This window comes from Hemiscyllium ocellatum, chromosome 12 (genome assembly GCF_020745735.1).
Source record: "Hemiscyllium ocellatum isolate sHemOce1 chromosome 12, sHemOce1.pat.X.cur, whole genome shotgun sequence".
NCBI lineage: Eukaryota > Metazoa > Chordata > Chondrichthyes > Orectolobiformes > Hemiscylliidae > Hemiscyllium > Hemiscyllium ocellatum.
Genome location: NC_083412.1, coordinates 23757270 through 23779559, shown reverse-complemented (window position 1 = coordinate 23779559; position 22290 = coordinate 23757270). Strand labels below are relative to the sequence as shown.

Below are 22290 nucleotides of genomic sequence, written 5' to 3'. Positions count from 1 at the left end.
CAGCTCAGGTTGCCAATTTAAGGATGCTTTGGCTCTACCTTAAGTGTACGTCTGGGGGAATGAGTGAGCAGCCAAAGCCTGAGCTCTCATCAGGACAAAGGAGTTTGAGTCAGATAAAACCGCAAAAAGCAGTGGAAAGCAGATATCAGTGTTATAACAACAAGGCTGAGTATACTAAGTGCTGAAATGAAGGAAGGAAACGAGAGATCTGGAGACAGAAGAAGAATAAAACACTTTTGAACATAGCACAAAATCCAAAGGTCTTCCAAAAAGCACATCAACAGTAAAAGGACAGTCAAAAGAGGTAAGGGAGGAGGAACTATCGGTGGAGATGGAACACAGAGATGAGGTAGTAAGTGAGTACTTTGCACCTAGGACAAAGCTTCTGTCAAAGCAGTGGTAAACAGTCGGTTGCCAGGATATTGCTAAAAACATATAAAGATAAGTAACTAGACAGCTCAAAGTAGATAGGTCATGAGGTTCAGGTAGGCTACATCTTTTTTGTGAGCAAAGTCAGTGTCAAAGTCACACAGTGATGCTGCTGCAATTGTCCTCAGATACAGGGTTGGTGCCAGAGAACTGGACAATTGTAAATATCACACCCTTGTTCTAAAACAGGATAGGTAAGTTACCTGAGAGCCAAATTGCTCTTGTAAGAGCAGGTACAGACATGGAAGGTGCAGTGGCTTCCTTTTGTGCTTCAGATAGCGTCATAGAGATGTACAGCATGGAAACAGACCCTTTGGTCCAACTTGTCCATGTGGCCAGGCATCCTAAATTAATCTAGTCCCATTTGCCAGCACTTGGCCCATATCCCTCTAAACCCTTCCTATTCATATACCCATCCAGATGTCTTTTACTATTGTACTGCAATTGTACTAGCCTCCACCGCTTCCTCTGGCAGCTCATTCCATACACACACAATATTTTGTTGCAGATATTTTCTAATTGGCCTGTTCAGAGATGTCATTACACACCCCTGGAGCAGGTGGGAAGTGAACTGAGGACTTTTGGCTCAAAGGTAGCGACACTAGCATTGCACACAAGAGCCCCGTTCTGTCACCATTCCATGACTACGTAATCCTGGCAGTGTGAAAGATATTGACTTTTAATGAAGAAAAGGCAGCATGGATTTATTAATTGGACAGACATGATTTGAGTTTTATTTTAATGAAATAACAGAGGTGGTGTACAAAGCATTGCAACTGATGTTCTGGACATACACCTCCAAAAGATGATCAATAAGATGTCACATATAGGTACATTAGAAAATTTGAAGTCCATGAATAAAAGAGATATTAACAGCATGGATTCTAAATTGGTTACTAGTAGTAAACAGTTATGGTAAATGGCCACTTTCTTTGTACAGAAGAGGGTTATATACAGATCTTTCCCATTAAGTATTCAGACCAATGCATTTTAATGTACGTTAACAACAGACTCTGGGATACCGGGTGCAATTTTGAAATGTACAGATGACAACTGTAACAGATGACACATGAGGTAACTAGCGAGGAGGACTGCAACTGGGTTCAACAGAACAAATGGCAAGCTTGTAAAACACACAGATACATCGCTATGAAACTCCACCCAAAAAATTAGTTAGCTACTTTTGCTAACAACAACCAATTATAAAATGGATGGGGTAAATACATGCCTGTGATAACTTGCATAACTTGGAAACAGGCAGGACAGGCCAACAAGCAGATTACAAGTGCATAAAGGGAGTGAGGGCTTTAAAAAGAGGGATATAAAGCACAATAGCAATGAAAAAGTTATTGTTTCATGGGATGTGAGCATTACTGGCAGGGAACTGAATGGCTTGTTCGGTCACTTCAGAGAGCAGATAAGGGTCAACCAAATTGCAGTGGCTCTGGACTTATACATCGACCAGACCAGACCAGACCAGACAAAATCATCAGATTTCATTCCCTAAAGAACATGAGTAAACTAAACAGATTTTTACAGCACTAACAACAGCTTCATGATCACTATTACTGAAGTTAACTTTTAATTTCTGACTTATCAAGTTAATTTAAATTCACCCTACAACTCCACCAGCAGTCACAGGATTTCATTTTTCTATGCATTCACACATGGGATATTTTGGGGGGGGTTGGGTGGGGCATGTATCAGCATTTATTGACATCCATAGGTCCCCTCAAGAAGGTGGTAGTCAGCTCTCTACTTGAGCCACTGCAGTCCATTTGCTGTCGATAGACCCATAATGCTGTGAAGGGGGGCATTCCAGGATTTTGACCCAGTGACACAGAGGAACAGGTATACATTTTCCAGTCAGGATGGTGAGTGGCTTGGAGGTGAGCATGCAGGTGGTAGTGTTCCTAGGTACCTGCTGCTCTTTTTTGTTCTAGATAGAAGTGGTTGTGGTTTGAAAGGGTGCTGTCTCAGGAGCCTTGGTAATTTTCTGCAGATAATAAACATTGCTGCAGTTGAATGATGTTAAAGGGGAAAATCGAATGTTTGTGGATATGGATGACTTGAAACACTGTCTGCATAGCATTTGTCTAATCAATGGAGTAATAAGACCAGTGACATAACCACCATGACACCACCTCTCCCTAAATTATGCAAAATCTTTATAAAATATTTTTCATTTGGAAAACTGTCAGCTTACTAAGAACATGAGGCTTTGAACAGGATACAAAAACTTTTTTAATGTTTACAGAAATGATACATTAAAATTATTTGGACAGGCTGGAGGAGGTTTTCTCCTCAAAACTGAGGAGGCTTCAAGGAGATTTGATTGAGACATTTTACAAACAATTTATACATGTTAAAAAAGTTACAATGGCAAAAAGATTGGTAACTAGGGAGCGTGTATTTAAGGTAATTCCAAAAGAACCAGAGATGACATGAAGATCTTTTTACTTCAACTGTTTACAACTTGAAATGCTCAGTTTGGTCAAGTGGTGGACACACTCAAAAATAGTTTTTAAAAGGAAATCGCATAAATATTTCAATGAAATTAGAATTCAGAAATATTGGAAAATTAACAGCAAGTGAGGAAACTGGATTGCTCTTCCAAAACATCTGGCTCATACTTGGTGGACTGAGTGGTCTCCTCATGAACTATAAAACTGTGAATGTCCTGTGGGGGGAGGGAAGAAACTGGCTGTCCTGACCTCGTCTGCCATTTATGTAACTTCTTTTTAAACCGTTGAAATGCAACTCTGGTTTGACACGAGAGTTGACTAACTCAACTGTTCTCTTAAGTGACTTGGTAAGACATTCAGTTGCATCAAACAATAAGCAGCAAAGAATGGGCAATTTTTGTCTGCCAGCAATACCTATGACCAGATGAAAGTTGTTGTTTATAAGAAAACTTGCATTTATGAAATGCTCTTCATGATCACTGGACATCTCAAAGCACTTGGCCAATTAAGTACTGTAGAAGTGTGAGCACTGCTGCGAAGTAGGAAATACAGCAGCCAATTTGTGCACAGCAAGGTTTCACAAACAGCAATGTGATCATGACCAAATAAATTGTATTTATGATACTGATCGAAGGACAAATATTGGCCCCTCAGCTCTTCAAAATAGTGCAATGAGATGTTTTACATGCACAGGAGCAGTCAGATCAGGCATTGGTTAAAAAGGTTATCCCTCATCAACATTATGAAAAGACTGGATTACCTGGTCATCATTAGTGTTGGTTTGGGGAATTTGCTATGTGCAAATGGCCATTGCATTTCCGACACTATAACAATGACTACATTACAAAAATACTTGGTTGACCGTACGCAGTGAAACACTTTGAGATGGCCAGTGGCTGACCAAAATCTGATTTCCCAGCCTGCTTTCCTCGGTGTTCCTGCTTTGCCAGGCTACAAATCAGTACTTTGTGCACCTTTTCCTGAAAAACCATAAAATTCTCCTTGGCTCCCCACTATAGTTGAGAATGTAATTAATGGTTATCAACACAGCAAGAGCAGCTCTGAACCATTACAAATGGACTAGCATCGAAATTAAGAACATTTTTTGCTTTGGACTGACTCAAGTGCAGTACACGATGGAGGGAGGTGGAACTTTCACTGTTGAAAGCATTTGAATCATTAGAAATGAGTTGGATTCTATTTGCATGGTGTTCAAATTTGAGGACTGAATGAAATTGCATGCTGACCTCTTGCCTCTTTACATCCATGTTCCACACAACAATCCCACCATCTGCACCACAAGAGATCAGCTGCCGAGTATGATGTGCATAACAAAGGGATTGAACTTTGTCACTGTATGACAGAAACAGAACAAAGAGTTAGCTAAAGCAGCACAATTGCACTCATGCACAGGTCGGAAGAGCAAATATACATGTGAATCAATATTACTGCTGAACACTCACTTGTGGCCTTGTAGTTCAATAGCAGTTCCCTTTCTTCCTCCTATATCCCACATTATAATGGAATGATCGGAGCTACCCGAGAATAATGTCCGTTGAACTGGATCCCAACAAAGTGCAGTGATGCTGCCTGGAGGACAGAGGGATTTTATATGGTCCAAATAAATGCTCTTTGGAAATAAAGCTTCAAACCATGCAAAAATCAAACTTACTAAATTTCCATTAAGTAGGTCAATTCAATCTTATTTTTCTTTATTCATGGGATATGGACATGGCTGGCTAAGCCAGTATTTATTGCCCACTCCCTATTACCCTGGAGAAAGGGATGGCGAGCTTTTCCTTGAACTGCCGCAGTCCATAAGGTATAGGGGCACCCAAGGTTTGATTACAGTGCAGTCACCTCATCAGTTACTTCAGGAGACACAACCTCTCTGCACTCCCACCAACCACAGTGAAGCTCCAGAGGTTTGTAACTGTGACATGTGTCAGAAATTGGACTGTTGCCAAAAACATTCACTTTACACGCTCCCTACACTGCATCTGATTTCAACTGTATGCTGACATTTTGTTCAACTTTCTACCATTTCAGAACCAATAGCAGCTGCCATGCTTTCCATTACCAACATGCTTCTTGACAATTTGAATATGTATGGACCTTTATCTAGAAATAATCTAAAACATCATTCACATTTTAAACATATTCACAGATCAATGAGGGAAACATTGTAAAATCAATGGGCAGAGGCTGGGGACTGTGTGATTGCATATCATTGGGTAGAGACAGGGAGACAAACATGAACTCCAACTAGACAAGCTCTGGTTAGCTTACCACTGTGTCCTTTGAATGTTGTAACAACAGAACAATTGTCTTGTTCAAGCTTCAAAATAGTCACCTGCCCAGAATAATCTCCAACAAAAGCATGTCGTGTTTCAATATCAAATCTGAGACTGGTGGTTATGGAAAAGTACGAAAGGTAGTCTTCAGTAAACAAGGTGCTATAAGCCACATTCTACCTAAGATAGCACACCATTAGTATTGAGGATACTGCAGACATGAGGCACAAGCAGAGGTTCTGTGGGTGCCTAACCTTCGACCACTCTCTGAACAATGCCACGTGAAGCTTTTGTCCTGTCCTGTGCTCAGCACCCATTCCATCTCCAAAATAAATAGGACCATTGTCACTCGGTTTTGATGAGCTGTGGGAAACAAAAAGGAACAAACAGTTTGGCTCTTGAACACTCTTGCATTTTAGTTTAACATAAAGAAAACATCTCAAAGTGGTAAATGATTGAAACCTAAATCAAGGCCAAAGCAAAATCTCCCAATTTGTAGTATTGCTACATTCATGGGAACATTCTGAATCATACACAACAGTTGAATATCACTGCCCCAATTTCAAATAGCAAAGAAAAATAGATCGACACAAAATGTACTAATTACTACTTCGACTAGTTTCAGTATAGACCTGACTTCTAGGATATTATGCAAGTTTTAAAAATAATGAGGGATATAAATAGAGTTAAATGGTAGTTGTCTTTTCCCTAGGATGGGGGATTTTAAGACATGGGGAGGCACATGTTTAAGGTGAAGGGAGAGTGATTTAAAAACGACATGACTGGCAAATTTTATTATTTTTTTTTTACAGAGGATGATTCAAATGTGGAATCAACTTCCTGGGGAAATGCTATATGATTCTGAGTCATTAAGTGCTCTGCGTAAGAATGAAAGCTCAGCCTGCTCAACAGGAAGATGTCGAAGCTGTGCATGCCAATAGCTCTCAAGCATGTTTTTTATAGCTGCACAAAAGAAAGCAAGCAAATGTGTCCAACTAAACTTAGGCCAAAAAATGTGCTTTGGCATTGGCACTGAATACCAAATACTGCAGGCTCATGCACAGCTGGTCTTTGCTCCAGCAATTTCTTCAAGCTGAACACCATGTTCCCAAGCACCTCAATCCAAAGCAGAGGAATTGCTCATTTATGGTATTTTGCTCATTTGCCCAGAAATTTTTTTTAAAATCCCTCCCACCACCCCCACACTATTGGACTGTGTATCACAAAGGTCCTTTCATAATCCGATGTGATAATTTTCTATGTGGAAATGCTACTGATATTGACAAACTAGGGAGACCAAGGGTCACATGCTTAGTATCTAGACATTGTAATAAGTAATGCCTACTCGCAAGCATCACTTTAATCTCTGCAGCTACCAAGAATATAATCAACTCAGTTGAGTTTCATGGAAGCAGAGCAGCTCATGTGGTCTATTTATAATATCAGGCCATGGGGAGAATAACAAGATTAAAAACCAGAGTTACTCAAATCAGCTCAAACAAACGAGGACTGCTTGTTTCAGTGAAATGGACTAAGGAGAATGAGGGAGCAGAATCCCAAGTAATATGAAGGCCAGAACTAGGTTAGATGGAATAGTTTTCTGGTCAGAAAACAGTGCATTTATTGGTGCTATTGTCCATTCTCATGACTCACTGAAATCCTTCAACCAAGAGCTAGAGCTGCTTCAGGGAAGGACAAAAATCACCTTGTTGATAAGGTACCTTTTGTATGCAGCCAAGTGGTCTTCTTGACTAGTTTTGTTCCCTGAAGAGGGATTTCCCGACTTAGCCACCCTGTCCCCCACAGTTGCTTGATCTAGGTATTCATTTCACTGAAGACAGCAACATTCAGTGGGGTGCAATGTACCTGTCTCAGGAAGGAACAGTGGCACTACATTGGAAGGGTTAAAAGGATTAGCAGGTCTTCCACTGTGATGGCACTGAACTTTGAGTTAAGCACTGACAGGCTGCTCCACTATCTCTTCGGCATAGCATCAACCAGTTTTCAACCTCACTGCGACAAGCCAGCATCTCATGTCTCTGGACTGTTCACAACACAAAACCTCACACCAAGGGTTTGCCCCAGGTTACCAGTTCTGAACTCTGATACAAAGTCTTGGGAAACACCATGGATGGGTAAAATAGCAGTTTTCTCACCCTTAGCAGGAATGAAAATATATAGTCATCAGTTCTTGTGCTTTCAGACTTTTCCCTTATTCTGAATTATCACAGAATCACTACAGTGCGGAAGCAAGCCATTTGGCCCACCGAGTCTACACAAACCCTCCAAAGAGCATCCCACCCAGACCATTCCCCTACCCATATTAGTCTCCACTTCCCCTGACTAATAGACCCAGCCGAGACATCCCTGAACACTACAGGGAATTTAGCATGTCCAATTCACCTCACCTACACATCTTTGGATTGTGGGAAGAAACTGGAGCACCTGGAGGAAACCCACACAGACACAGCGAGAACATGCAAACTCCACACAGATAACTGTCCAAGGCTGGAATCGAACCCACGTCCCAGGCACTGTGAGGCAGCAGTGCTAACCACTGAGCTACTGTGTTGCCCTTGGGAATTGATCAAGAAGTTCCTTACCGAGGTAGCTCTTTGCAGAAGTCATTTTGTTGTAGTCCTCTGACAAAATAAACTCCTGACAAAAGACAAAATATTGTAAACTTCCCTTGTATCATTTGTATGAAGATTTAAGCTACTGCATTAAAACACCAGAAATTTCAGTTAGTTAAAATTTTAAGAAAATTTAGCATCAGATTTTATTTTTAAAAGACAGTGTGTACTGAAACTTGGCAGATTTCTGAATAGGATTTGTCCACTATTCACCTCTTCAGTGCAAGAAATAGTCATATTAAATAGTTTGACATAGAAGATATGAGGATCAGTGAGTTAAGCACATAGAGAAGGTGATTCATAAATCTGCATTAATGATTGCTACTGTTAACTTTGTTGAGATTAATGCCCTGGAACCATTAGGTGTTTGTGGGAGAGCGAGTTAAACAGTTTGATGGTGCTTTCTTATTAAGATGAACCCGGAATGTATTAACTCACTTTTTTGTTTGTAAAGTATTAGCTACGGAGAAAATGTTTCGAGGTGTTAAAATATAGCCAGAACACATCCTAAACTACAGCTAACAAGGAGGACCCCAAACACAGGAACTTGGGATTTGAAGATAGGTAATCCACATTGTATGAACGATTAAAATAAAAATCAAGGATTTCCCCATATAGCTTTCTATTTAATACAATTCACATAACATGACATAAACTATACCAGTCAAGAATAAGAAGGCTCCTCAACCAGTCCACGCACTTATTCTCTCATTCAGCATCCTCCATTCTCCCTCAATTAATTCGATGAGCATAACCTCCGATTTCCTTCCTCTCGTATGCTTATAGTAAGCCTCCCCTTGAATACATTTATATAATTAGCCTCAATTACTCCATATGGTCCCACTGTCTGCATTTAACACACTTCTTCTGAGTTCCTTCCCCAATTTCTTGGTTAATATCTTCATTTGGCAGCTTTTACCCAACATAGAATGACAAGAACTCTCTGAAGACACAGACCCAGTTTATTCATCTTTTCAGTGTCAGTGTAACCTCACAATTGTAGGATTATCCTTGTAAATCCTTTTTACATCTTCGCATGCTTCTATACCATCTGCATGCTATGACAATGAGACTGCAAACAATTCTCTCAATGTAATTTGATATGAACTTAGATGAACTTTTAGAGTTTGCAATTCTCAAAAACAAATTCACCTCATCAGTCTTAAATGGGTGGCAATTAATTTTTAAACAGTGAACCTTGGTTCTACAATTTCCCACAAGGTGAAACATTCTTTCCACATCCACCTGGTCTAGACCTCAGGATGTTATGAGACATATCCATCTCTTAATTTTTAAAAACTCTGTTAAATACAACCCTAACCTGTCCATCCTTTCCTCAATACAGCATGACCAATCCAGGAATTAACGTGGTTAATGCTCACTGAACTGCTTCCAAAACATTTACATTGCTCCTTGAATAAGGAGACTGCTAGTCTACATGGTACTCCACATTCAATTAGCTTTTTCTTGGATTTGGTTATCTTTTTATTTGATTGACGGTGGCACTGGTAAATTGCTTTTGCAGATTTCCAAGCTCTGTGTAAGGATGTAGGTTTATTAACGCAAGGGTACTCCAACAACTATTGCAACCATGCTAAATACAATTCTTTCACGTTACTCCTCCAAGTCAGTTTCCCCAATTATAATCAGCACATTTCTTTCTGTTGTTTGTTATGATGGCCGATTCCCAAATCATCGGTCCCTAATGGCAGAAAATAATAATGCATTAGCACCCCACCAGTAAATTCACATCAGGATCTAAATAAGTTCCAAAGCAAACAAGCTCAAACTAAAATAGACATCCTAGGAGAATTGCGAGTGCATGTGTAATATGCACACACACGATGTATTTTCAAATTGATCCATCCAAAAGACAAATGAAACTACTACAAACCAGCACAAATGTGTTGTCATAGCATAGAGCTTGACTGTGAGGTCATGCCAAAAGTCTCCAACCAGAATTACTGACTCCATAAAGGGTCAACAAGTCTGGAAGAAACTTCAAATTTCTGAAGTCTGATGGATGAAGGCTAAAGAGTAGACAATGTCTTAAAATAAACTGCTTTTAAATTGAGTCAAGGGAATCATTTCAACTGAATGGATGGTCTCCACTGCTCATTTTAACCGGTCATTCATACCTAAATTTACAATCAGATACCCATTCCAATGTAAACAAAACAGGTCTTAAATTTTGAGAAATTAATAGAGATTAGACATTGCTCCCTAATCGACTTACTCTATTGCTCTAGTCCTTCACCTCTGAACTACTCACTCTTCAATCTCTTTGGCGTTTCGACAGCTAATGATTCCTCCTGCACCTCAGCCATGGTATACCTTTCCCTCTTCAAACATTCCCTCAAGGACTGTGACCTTCACATTTTTACTCACTGTGCATTGCCTAGGAAAGTACTGATAGAGGTTTCTGCACAGGGACCTCCAAATTTCTATGGCATTTGCCTCACCCCTCAGAGCATTGTGACTGCTTTGTTTTAAGAATTCAGCATTTTCTGAGGTCATGCTCCTCATTCCATTTGCATTATCCAATAGTGTCACTTCCGCTTCTCTGCCTCCAAATGCCCACATAATCAAATGCCACAACAGTTCTTCGCATTACTAGAACCATCAGACTCTGCCTAATTCTTTGCTGTGCAGAATGCTACTGAACTGAGGCCAAGTCTCCTCCAAAGATACCAGTAACAACATTGACAACAGTTTTGTGATCTGATGGTCATTAATACCTGTGGATTTATTGCAGGTGAAGCTTATTTTGTCAGCTGTCAGACTAACCTTGACACTGGTGTTCCAGCTCACCTGCAGGGGATTAAAGGATACTGCCTTGGTTGTAAGTCTGAGTGCAGATAACTGATCAGTCCAGTTCATCAGTTAACTGTCATGAACAGCCACAGCAACAGTCTTCAACTTCAACTAATGGCATTTAATTCCTAGATTTGTTGGGCATTTGAGACAAAAATAGAAATCCAAGTTTTTCTGCCCTTTGGGAAACCCCTGAAGTCCTCAGCCAAAATGGCCTGTCATGTTCACTGGTGAAGATCTTTCTTGACTGTGCTAAGGAGATAGTGTGCTGCTATCACAGCAGCAGCAAGCAGATTTCAGTTCAGACCACTTCACGCACTCTTCTCCTCTGCCATCAATTGCCAATGACACAGTGACGATATTCACCAATGAAGGGAAATATCAAGCTGAGAAGGGCAGTGTTCAAGTGGACAAATTCTCCCATTACCTGATCTGTGACAACTACTCACCCCAAGAAAACTTCTGTGCAAAAACAAAAATTCCTCTGTCTACATGGCATGAAAATGAACAAAGAAGATGCCTCTTTAAAAAAAAATATTAAGCACAAACACAGTGGGTACACTTGAGATATTTACAAAATATCCCCCTCATTCACAGTCAGGTACTCACTGAGACTGTACCACTGTCCAGTCCTACTGAAAGCCGCCTTGTTTCTGGATTGAAGGACATGCTTGAACATGCAGCTGTGGAAGAAAAAAACGTGCACTGTAATGTGGACTGGACAACATGAATATTTTCCAAGTGCCAAAAGTTAGTTTTAATTCACACTTTAAAGTTGTGTATTTTTTCAATGCAACACCATTCCATAACATTCATTAAAAGTTCGACACATCTATCAAGATGTACTAGAAAAAATGGATGACAAACCGAATGCATGCAGTTTCACTTCTCCCAGAGGTTAACATGTATAAATCTGTGCAACTATATGGAGTACTCAACAGTATCCAGCTGTTAACTAAGACCTCTCCCATTCACTCGGAGCTACAAGCCCCAACCTGTTAAGACTGCCACGCACAATGTCTGGCAAGGCCTGGTTACTGTCCTCCAACTCCATCACAAATAATCTTGCAGAGGAATCACAGGTGACATTATTCTGCCCGCAAAAGAATTTCAAGCATGTCATAACACAGGAACAAAAGTTGGAATGCCTCTTTGTATCGACCCTAGTCTGGGCTTTAAAACACAGTTTCTTTGTCATAACTTGTATTTTTTTCCTAAAAATACCGAGAACTGCAGATGCTGGGAAAGCTGAAAAGAACTGTTCTGATGAAGGATCACAAGACCCGAAATGTTAAGTCTGCTTTCTCTCCACAGATGCTGCCAGACCTGCTTAGTTTTCCCAGCAATTCCTGTTTTCCTTATTACTTTTAAGTGATGGGCGATTACAGCACAGGAACTTGCACAACCAAAACACTAATTTTTGCAACAGTGAAGCTACATCAACAACATTTCAGGTCTCAATTATACAGTGGAAAGAAGAAGGGCTCATGCCCGAAACATCGATTCTCCTCCTCCTTGGATGCTGCCTGACCTGCTGCGCTTTTCCAGCAACACATTTTCAGCTCAAGTATACAGTGCACACACTGACTATGTGGACCACAGGAACAGCAGAAAGCCATACAGCAACTTAAGCTTGGGCTGCCATTCTGGCATAGTCTCAGAATAAAAGGATGCCAATTCAAGACTGAGCTGAGGAGCATTTTCTTTCTCTCAGTGGATTCAGTCCTAGATCCTTGCCAGAAGAGCTGTGGAAGCATACTTAAGGCTGAGATAGATCAGTAGGGAAATCAAGGGTTATGAGGAAGGGGCAGGAAACTGGATGTGTGTTATGTCAGATCAGCCACAATCCTATTAAAAATGGTGAGCAGGCTCAAGGGGCTGAACTGTCTACTCCTGTTCCTATTTCTTCTGGTCTTATTCAATTAGATCATAGTTAACCTGTATCTCAACTCCACCTGCACACCTTTACCATGAAACTTTTAATAATCACATCCAATAAACATCTCTTTCATCTAATTCAAAACCATGCAGAGTGGGTAGCTGGTGAATTCATCGATGCTGCTAAGGGTTCAATCAACTGTTATGGCACTGAGAAGGATGAGCTGGAGTGTGGGGCCAAATTGGACTGTTAATTTGGTAACGTGTGCCATTTCTGTGGCTCTATAAGGCACGACATGAATAGGAATGGCTCAGAGGGACATGGGCCAGATGCTGGCAAATGGGACTAGATTAATTTAGGATGTCCGGTCAGCATAGATGAGTTGGACAGAAGTGTCTGTTTCTGAGCTGTACATCTCTCCATCTTTATCTGTATTGTCTAATAAACTGAACAAAAGACAAAAAAAAACACTTCGGTTGAAAGATGGATGGAAAAACAAAATGTTAAGATGCAGAATTCCATAACATCCCACAAGACAAAAAACTCAGGTTTATCAACTTAGTCACCCTCCCACTATTACTATTAGGTTGGTTTCCTACTATTGGAAGTGGGCATTGGCAAAAGTACAAATTCAGCTGGTGCAAGACCCCATAGAGACAGCCAGCTGTTATTAAAAGAGACATCTTGGGAGGCTATCTGCATATTCATATTCTATTCAGCAGAGAAAGGGAAGTATATTGTTTTCTCATTGATTCTGACAGTATCAGTGGGAGATAGACCAGAAGAGTCATGCATGCATTTCACTGAATATATGAAATACAATGCTCCCACCTTCACAGTACAAGTTCCCATTTTGAGGAGAAACTTACACCATCTTCAGTTCACGACAGAAGAGGAGTATTTCATTCATTTATTTTCTTCTCAGTCTCTTCCTTTCCTTTCACAATCCACTGACTTCATATTAAACAAACTCACCATTGGCAGAAATCAGACTTGGTCTGTCCTTAATTATGTTCTCCTCTACACTAAACATAATCTGGAGTTGTTCTTCTGATTCAATGTGTCACAAAAACATTAAAAAAAACCTGGAGACAATATATACGTTCCCCTCCACCACGTAAATTTCTCTTGAACTACTGTTCCGAATTCTTTTTAAGAGGTTTTTCCAGACAACGACAGCATCTGACCCAAAGAGCCATTTTACACCAGAGGTTCAACATGTGTCCGGTCTGCTCAAAGGAATTCATCACTAACGAGCACAAATACGGTCTCAAATATTCACATCTGCATTTCTGATAAGAGAATGGGTGAAAACTCAAGAGGAATCAAAATGAATGACGTGTGCCCAGATTACAGAGGAGGAAGTGCTGGATGTCTTGAAACAGATAAAGGTGGATAAATCCCCAGGACCTGATCAGGTGTACCCAAGAACTCTGTGGGGAGCTAGAGAAGTGATTGCTGGGCCGCTTGCTAAGATATTTGTATTATTGGTAGTCACAGGTGAGGTATCGGAAGACTGGAGGTTGGCAAACGTGGTGCCACTGTTTAAGGGCGGTAAAGACAAGCCAGGGAACTATAGACCGGGGAGCCTGACCTCGGTGGTGGGCAAGTTGTTGGAGGGAATCCTGAGGGACATGACGTACATGTATTTGGAAAGGCAAGGACTGATTTGGGATAGTCAACATGGCTTTGTGCGTGGGAAATCACGTCTCACGAACTTGATTGAGTTTTTTGAAGAAGTAACAAAGAAGATTGATGAGGGCAGAGCAGTAGATGTGATCTATATGGACTTCATTAAGGCAGTCGACAAGGTTCCCCATGGGAGATTGATTAGCAAGGGTAGATCTCATGGAGTACAAGAACAACTAGACATTTGGATACAGAACTGGCTCAAATGTAGAAGACAGAGGGTGGTGGTGAGGGTTGTTTTTTCAGACTGGAGGCCTGTGACCAGTGGAGTACCACAAGGATCGGTACTGGGCCCTCTACTTTTTGTCATTTACATAAAGGATTTGGATGTGAGCATAAGAGGTACAGTTAGTAAGTTTGCAGATGACACCAAAATTGGAGGTGTAGTGGACAGCGAAGAGGGTTCCCTCAGATTTCAACAGGATCTGGACCAAATGGGCCAATGGGCTGAGGAGTGGCAGATGGAGTTTAATTCAGATAAATGCGAGGTGCTGTATTTTGGGAAAGCAAATCTTAGCAGGACTTATACACTTAATGGTAAGGTCCTAGGGAGTGTTGCTGAGCAAAGAGACCTTGGAGTGCAGGTTCATAGCTCCTTGAAAGTGGAGTCGCAGGTAGATAGGATAGTGAAGGCGGCATTTGGTATGCTTTCCTTTATTGGTCAGAGTATTGAGTACAGGAGTTGGGAGGCCAAAATGCGGCTGTACAGGACATTGGTTAGGCCACTGTTGGAATATTGCGTGCAATTCTGGTCTTCTCCCAATCGGAAAGATGTTGTGAAACTTGAAAGGGCTCAGAAAAGATTTCCAAGGATGTTGCCAGGGTTGGAGGATCTGAGCTACAGGGAGAGGCTGAACAGTCTGGGACCATTTTCCCTGGAGTGTCGGAGGCTGAGGGGTGACCTTATAGAGGTTTACAAAATTATGAGGGGCATGGATAGGGTAAATAGGCAAAGTCTTTTCCCTGGGGTCAGGGAATCCAGAACTAGAGGGCATAGGTTTAGGGTGAGAGGGGAAAGATATAAAAGAGACCTAAGGGGCAACTTTTTTACGCAACTTTTTCAAGTGTATGGAATGAGCTGCCAGAGGATGTGGTGGAGACTGGTACAATTGCAACATTTAAGAGGCATTTGGATGGGTATATGAATAGGAAGTGCTTCCAAGTAAACCTGTGGGACCATAACCTGGTGTTGTGCGATTTAACTTTTTAAGAAGACTGCTTTATATTTTTTTTAATGAAAATTTTTAAAAAATAAATCCATAATGCACGTAACTAACTCCGTGTGGACTAGTTGGGCTGAAGGACCTGTTTCCATGCTATTGGAAATCTAATCTAATCTAAACAAAACTCTTATACTTTAACCTGCATCTGATGAGATGAAAATGAGAAGCAGGACAGAAGGTACTGCACCACCATGTGGGAATTTAATTTTCAACAAAAACAGAGCTAAAAACAAAACTAATGACTTGAAAATAAATCTTATGATTTCAATCCAACTCTCAATCTGGTGCTTGAAGAATACATTCCAGAAGCCAAGAATATATGTTTGTTCAGTTAACCATAACCATATCACACGCTCAGCCTACACTACAGCTAAAGACTGATCCTTTGTTTGAAATTGCACCATTCCTTCCTGATTTCGAATTTATCCCATAGTTATATTATGCAATGAAGTATGATTACTCCTGCTGGCATTTGGAGGGCCAGTAAAACACACAACAGCCAAAGTCAGAGAAATGTGACATTCAAATCCAACATTGCACTTCATGTTAAATATTCCTCATTGACAATAATCTGCATCTCAAGAATACCAATTTGAATAAATTATTAATTCTTAGCAATGGTGTTACATTGGATCTAAATGTATTACAGTATATCTGATAATTCTCAGTGCTTTCATAACCTCTCTCAAACAGCAATTATTGCACCTCCCTAGAGACAAAGAGACAATTATACATGATACTGACATGGGTTGCTGTTACCCACTAATGTGTAATTCATTCCACAGAGTATTTCACTTTGTAAGCAATATATTTAAAGATCTGTGGAGAAAAGGAGACTGTGTGATGGAATAATAGTTGGAGGGAAAAGAAGTGATGGGGATAGCTGTTTCAAACATTAGACAGATTCAATAGACCAAAAGGCTGTCTGTGTAAGATCTCATGGTTTTCAGATAAAGTGTTTTTTCCCCTTAAAAAAAAGGACAATGAAGGCACTTTTGCACAAAGTAACATCAATATCTGTTTAGGGTCAGTGAAAATTGATCTGAGCAGCAGACATTAACTGATGAAGAGTTGGGTGTAGATCAGTAAAGTAACAAAATGAGAAGGTGTTTCTCATGCAAGAAATGAGTATAAAGGAGTACGTAAAGGTAGCGACAGAATAAAGCAGAGCTTGGGTGGATCATAAGATTTATTTTCAAGTCATCAGTTTTGTTTTTAGCTCTGTTTCTGTTGAAAATTAAATTCCCACATGGTGGTGCAGTACATTGGTTCCGTGCACTTTGCAAGGATAGTGTGCAGCTTCACGATGATGAGCTTTCTATTCAGCTTTGGTAACAATGCAGTGTAAGGAAATTGATAAATCATAGTATAAATGCTGTGAAGAAACATATGAATGGAGATCCAGCAGTAAGGTATTTCGATGACTTTTTCAAGTACCAAACATTAAGCAAGGATGCAGTGTGCTTCTCAAAAAAAAATTCAAAACAAACATTTACTAACAAATTCAACCATGTTCTATTTGTGAACTTGCTCATACAAACCAAGCCATCCACACAACCCAAAACATTGCATCTGTTCTTGCCTTAAAATTTTAAAAAATCTAATAGCTGTCTGAAATTGTTAAACAGAGTCCATATTCCATGTTGAAACAAATGTAAAGATATCAAATATTATGGAATTTGTGAAATAAAGGCAACAGATGACAAATCCAGGTCTATTTTTACTCAAAAGTACTACAGGCATATCTATATTTAATTTCTAAGATCATCACTTGCTTAAAGAAACCTCAAATAGTATTTTCTAAACTCTCCACAAGTACTCCTTAGCAGATAATACGCAGAGTGAGTTTGGCCAGTTGCATTAGCAATTTCAGTTTTTGATGGAAAATGCACTTACATGGCATTGAGTGGTAAACGCTTGGCCAGTACTGACCGCTGTCCCTCTTAATCCATACGCGAATTGTTCTGGAAAAAAGGTTTAAAAATGAAGTTACTTTCATCTTTCTTTGCACACACTTTCATTAATTGGGAATTGTCACAGCATAACTGGGAAGAATGCACAGATAATCGTGCCCTCATGTTTCACAAACCATTGCAAATATATAAAATCCCAAAGTCAGCAAATGGTTGGTAAATGAAGAAGTTTGAATTCAATAAAACAAAAATCTTGACTAAAACAAAAATCTTGACTAAAACGTGTCCTAGTCTTAAAGACCAATGATGACCAGAAAACCACTGTCTATTGTCAGAAAAACTTATCTAGTTCACTCAGATCCTTTTGGGAAGGGTGATGCCTCCTGACAATGACACACCTACAGCAGTGTATTTAACGTATAACCACCTTGCCGTGCACAAAGCCATGTTGACCATCTCTAATTAGTCCTTGCCTTTCCAAATGCACGTAAATCCTGCCCCTTAGAATCCCTCCAAAAACGTATTCACCGCTGATGTAAGCTCCACTGATTGATAGTTCTTTGGCTTTTCCTTACAGCATTTCTTAAACAGAATGCATCACATTAGCCAACCTTCGGTTCTCAGGCACATCAGTCATGACTATCGATGATACAAACATCTCAAAGGTCCCAGCAATCTCTTCCCTAGTTTTCCACAAAGTTCTGGAAACACCTCATCAGGTCTCAGGAATTTACCTACCGTTATGCATTTTAAGACCTCAAACACCTCCTCTTCTATTTTCAAGGCATCACTATTTATTGCCAAGTTGTCTAAATTCCACTCACAGCTACGATCCTCTCCTGTTCACCATTTCTTTTCTCCGTGCTGTTCAATCTTATTCTCCTTCTTACTGCTTCAAATAGCAACCTTGCACTGCAGTTTAAAAAAAAAAGGCTTTTGAATCGTAACACACTCATGGTACTTCGACTGTATAGCAGTTCAACTTACAATTCAATTTACAGGTCTGAAAAATATACGCAGTCTCTTCCAGAACCAAAAAGCTAAATCGCTCAGCAGCTCTAGTCCGCCAAAGACAGAGATGCTGAGGGCCCCATTTGCATGTTCATGCGCACACAATCAAAAACAGCAAAACAGGCTATGTTTAGGCCAACATAAGGATAAATGATGTTGATCAATGCAGGAAAGTGTGGAAGCAGTTGAAAAGAACTTATTTCCCCAGCAATTTAATCACAAACCCCTTTAAGATTTTATTTGCACATCACTGGAACTACAATAATGCTATGATCTTTGTGGATTAGAATGAGCACGTGCTTCCAAATATTTTCTTACTTTTGTTAAAAGCATGACAATTTCAAATCAGCAGCATGTTGATCCACTGTAATGTAAAATTAACATGGACCAACATGGCACATCCACTAATACAGAGTCCTTTGCAGACAAACATGATCCAAGATAATGTGTTAAGAAAATGTCCTTGGACAATTGTTTGTCCAATCTGGCCACATGCGTGATGCTATGGAATTCAACATAGCTGCACTTTACAAAATTACGATGCACTGTTCTTCATTAAATCAGAAAATGCAAGAAGGGAATGAAATGCTGATTACCACTTTTAAAGTAAAATAAGCATGCAAAAATATAAAGGTATGATCTTTAACTAAAACTGGAAGGACCAATTAAGATGTCTGCTCACATAAACTTCAACTTATTTCCCAGTCTCACAGCATTGACTTTGGGAGAAAATGATTTACATTATTCTTGGTGCTTTTCAGCATCCAAATGCTATAGTAGGAAAGTTTGATAGTTTCAAACTGATAAAAAAAAACACATGAATAAATTTAGCAATTCATTGGGCTAGTCTCAAAAGTTAACTTGGTCTCAGGAAATCTAGAGAAAAGATAGCACTGCACTCAAAAAGACCCAGAAGCAGACTTGCAGCAAGTGAAAGGCCAGTCACATGATTAACAGCAAGCTAACACGATCAATAAAGCAGACGAAGGATCAAACTACCCCAATCACCATTTACCCTAACTGCAGTTTGTATTATCTACAAAAAGCACTGTAGCAACTCACCAAGCTATCTTCTGAAGCAACTCCCAAATTAGCACTTAAGGACAAAGACACTCATCACTTCCAAGTCTCACACCATCCTGACATGTTCCTGCCTTCTGAGCAGATCAACCTCCCTCAAGATATAATGGAAGGCATCCACTAATATGACTCTGAACTGACTTGTTACGAAGGTAGAAGGGGGACTGTACCTTTAAAGAGATTTAAAAAGCTAGCGAGGACTTAGAGAGAGCAAGAGAGACAGAGTCTGGAACAAAGTAACAATATAACACTTGGTCAGCGCTGGGTTGCTATAACACAAAAATAAATTCAAATTCAGCCAGTTTTAAATAATGCCGCAATACCGAACTCCAATCAAGTTTAAATTTAGTATTTTGACAATATCAAAACCAATGAAACAATTCCATGTTTTGGGGTGTACGTAAGAGATTTTAAACAGTAAACTAGAGGGGCAAAGAGAACCGCCAAGTACCAACAATGAGAGAGAGAGAGGCTGCTATTCATCAACAGCATGTGAAACAGAATCCCTCAGAAGAAGAAAAGACGACAGAGGAAAACCTACAGAGGACACTCGGCAGCTAACTGGTAATGAAACGCAATGATATTTTTTGTAAATCGTAATTGGGATTTTTAATCAGACCAATATTGTAAAAGGGAAAGTAAAAGATAGCTTCAGAGAAAGGAGTTGGAAACAGTTGCTAGTTAACTATTCGCTGTTAGACTTAAATAAAAAAGTTGTTAATTTATTTTCTAAAAGTGTTATTTGGAATATAGTTCTTGGCCTCTCGAATTTTAACAAACTACAGCACTATGTGAACCTTTTCTGTGTGGCTGGTTTAAATTAGCAGAAGAGTTTTCCCCGTGTAATAACAGATTGCAACAAACAAAGGAAAGAAACGTGAAGATAGTTCTCTGCCCCCGTGTTTGGTGACAATTCAGAGAATGCAACTGCAGTCAGGATCTTTACCAAGATGGGGAGTGAGCCCATATTCTACTATTCCCCACACTGCATAATCGCGGAACTTGTTTTTTTTTAAAAAAACATGGTGATAAAATTAGGGACACAGTGCAAACCACTGGAGCCTTATCACAAGGGTCAACTCCTTAACAATGGATGAGGTGAGGGGGTGGGGGTGGGGGGGATGAACCAAAATGATTCTATGCCCTGAGATTGTGACAAATGAATATCATTTCCAAAGTTTAATTTTAAATTCAAAACAAACCTTGGGGATTTGTTGCATCCAAAAGAACCCCACCAACAATTCAGGGCAAGCTTTGTTTTTAAGCCTTCTGGAAAAGAGAAATACCTCAAAACAATACATGTGCAACCAGAAGTGCAAGTTTTCCCAGAACATTACTACTGCCTGAAAAGCAAACACCCTTGGCTCTTGTATTTAGCTGTGAGCAATACATGACAAATAAAAATGACATTTAAGAACAATTTAAAAACAGTTTAAATTTTAAACCTCCGAAGCATGGGATTGGTCATTTTGACATCTGGTTAGCAGGAACTCAGACAGCTACAGAAGGACCATCATTAGTGCTATTATATTGCATATCTTCCCCAGTGAGTAGAAGATACAGCTGGGGATTAAAATTACTGTAACTTCAAAACATGTAGCAGGTCTCAAGAAATACAGGTTTCATCAAATGAATTCCAAACTCTTGTCTGCTTGTGATTCATAAAGAAGAAACTGATGACATTGTATGGCTTTCATTTACACAAATTGCAATGTTTAGAAATAACTGGTAGATAGCTAGTAGATTCCCTTCTTCAAACTATGTTGAGGAGATTGACATGGTCAATGTTTCGTTGAGGGTTATAATTTGATCAGTGCCTTACTTGAGAACGAACTCAAGTGCATCAACAGGCTTTCTCAAAGGTCAGCAGCTTTATTTGCTGGCTCCAAATGATTGTCCCAGCACTGCCAATTGTTGGTAAAGGCATTTGCATTCAATGGGAAACCCAGAAACACTTCAGGACAAACAGCTCTAGCAAGGCTGCTTTGTCTTCAAAAATTCTTCAAATTTACTCTTTGAAGATCAGTTGCAATCAGGTTCCCAATAATTTGTAAAAGAGAATTAGATAAATACTGTAAAAGCTGACATTTGCACAAGGCAGTGGGACGAACTGCATAGCTCTGTCACAGAGCCAATATAGCATGGCTAAACCAAATGGTGTCCTGTGCTATGATTTCAAAAATCATGTCCTGCATTTGCAACAAAGCACGATCAAAACATGATCAGCCTCTGGAACTTCCTATTGATAGTTGGAAAATTAGAAACATGCATGCTGTTGTAATGAGGTAACAAGGATAGTTTCACCAGTTGCAAATAATCCACTGCAAGGAATCAATACAAACAGAAGAAACTGAGATCAGAACTCAGCAAATCATGACAAAGAAACAGCACACAGCAAAAAGAACAATATGCATAAATCATAACTGCGCCTCATTAATTTTAAGGGAATTGCTTCTTAGGTTTCTGAAACATAGTAGATTTATTGGTTCTCTTTATTCAAATGGAATCAGGTTGCTCTTGTCACACTGTCAGAGTGAGTGGCTCAATGACAACACTTGAGACACAGTCAGAAGGTGCTGAGTTCATATGCTTCACCATGCAATCCTGCTTAATGGAAATGGAGCTTCAAATCTGAGTTCTCGGATGATATTCAGTGGGATACTCACATCTAGTTAATGTAGGTGCCCTCATCTCACATCATATAGGATGTGGAATCCTAGAAAATCCTCTGGCCAGAGAACATGAACCCAGTCAGAGTCTCAACTCACTGGGATAGCACTCACAACAATTAAAAAATTTTATTTCCAAGTATGCAAAGGATTTTAATTTACCTACCTTATACATCAGATTGACAGAATAC

General features: G+C 39.8%; 1 protein-coding gene across 1 annotated transcript in view; it reads right to left on the bottom strand.

Annotated features, from left to right (window-relative positions):
* wdfy2 (WD repeat and FYVE domain containing 2) overlaps positions 1 to 22290 on the bottom strand; it is a 42378-nt gene that overhangs the window by 15567 nt on the left and 4521 nt on the right. Inside the window, exons 2-8 of the mRNA XM_060833401.1 lie at positions 17323 to 17390; positions 11245 to 11318; positions 7792 to 7846; positions 5401 to 5551; positions 5184 to 5296; positions 4358 to 4484; positions 4142 to 4247 (exon numbers count right to left, since the gene is read on the bottom strand). Of these exons, the coding sequence (XP_060689384.1) occupies positions 4142 to 4247; positions 4358 to 4484; positions 5184 to 5296; positions 5401 to 5551; positions 7792 to 7846; positions 11245 to 11318; positions 17323 to 17390 (694 nt within the window). The remainder of the gene's footprint in view (positions 1 to 4141; positions 4248 to 4357; positions 4485 to 5183; positions 5297 to 5400; positions 5552 to 7791; positions 7847 to 11244; positions 11319 to 17322; positions 17391 to 22290) is intronic.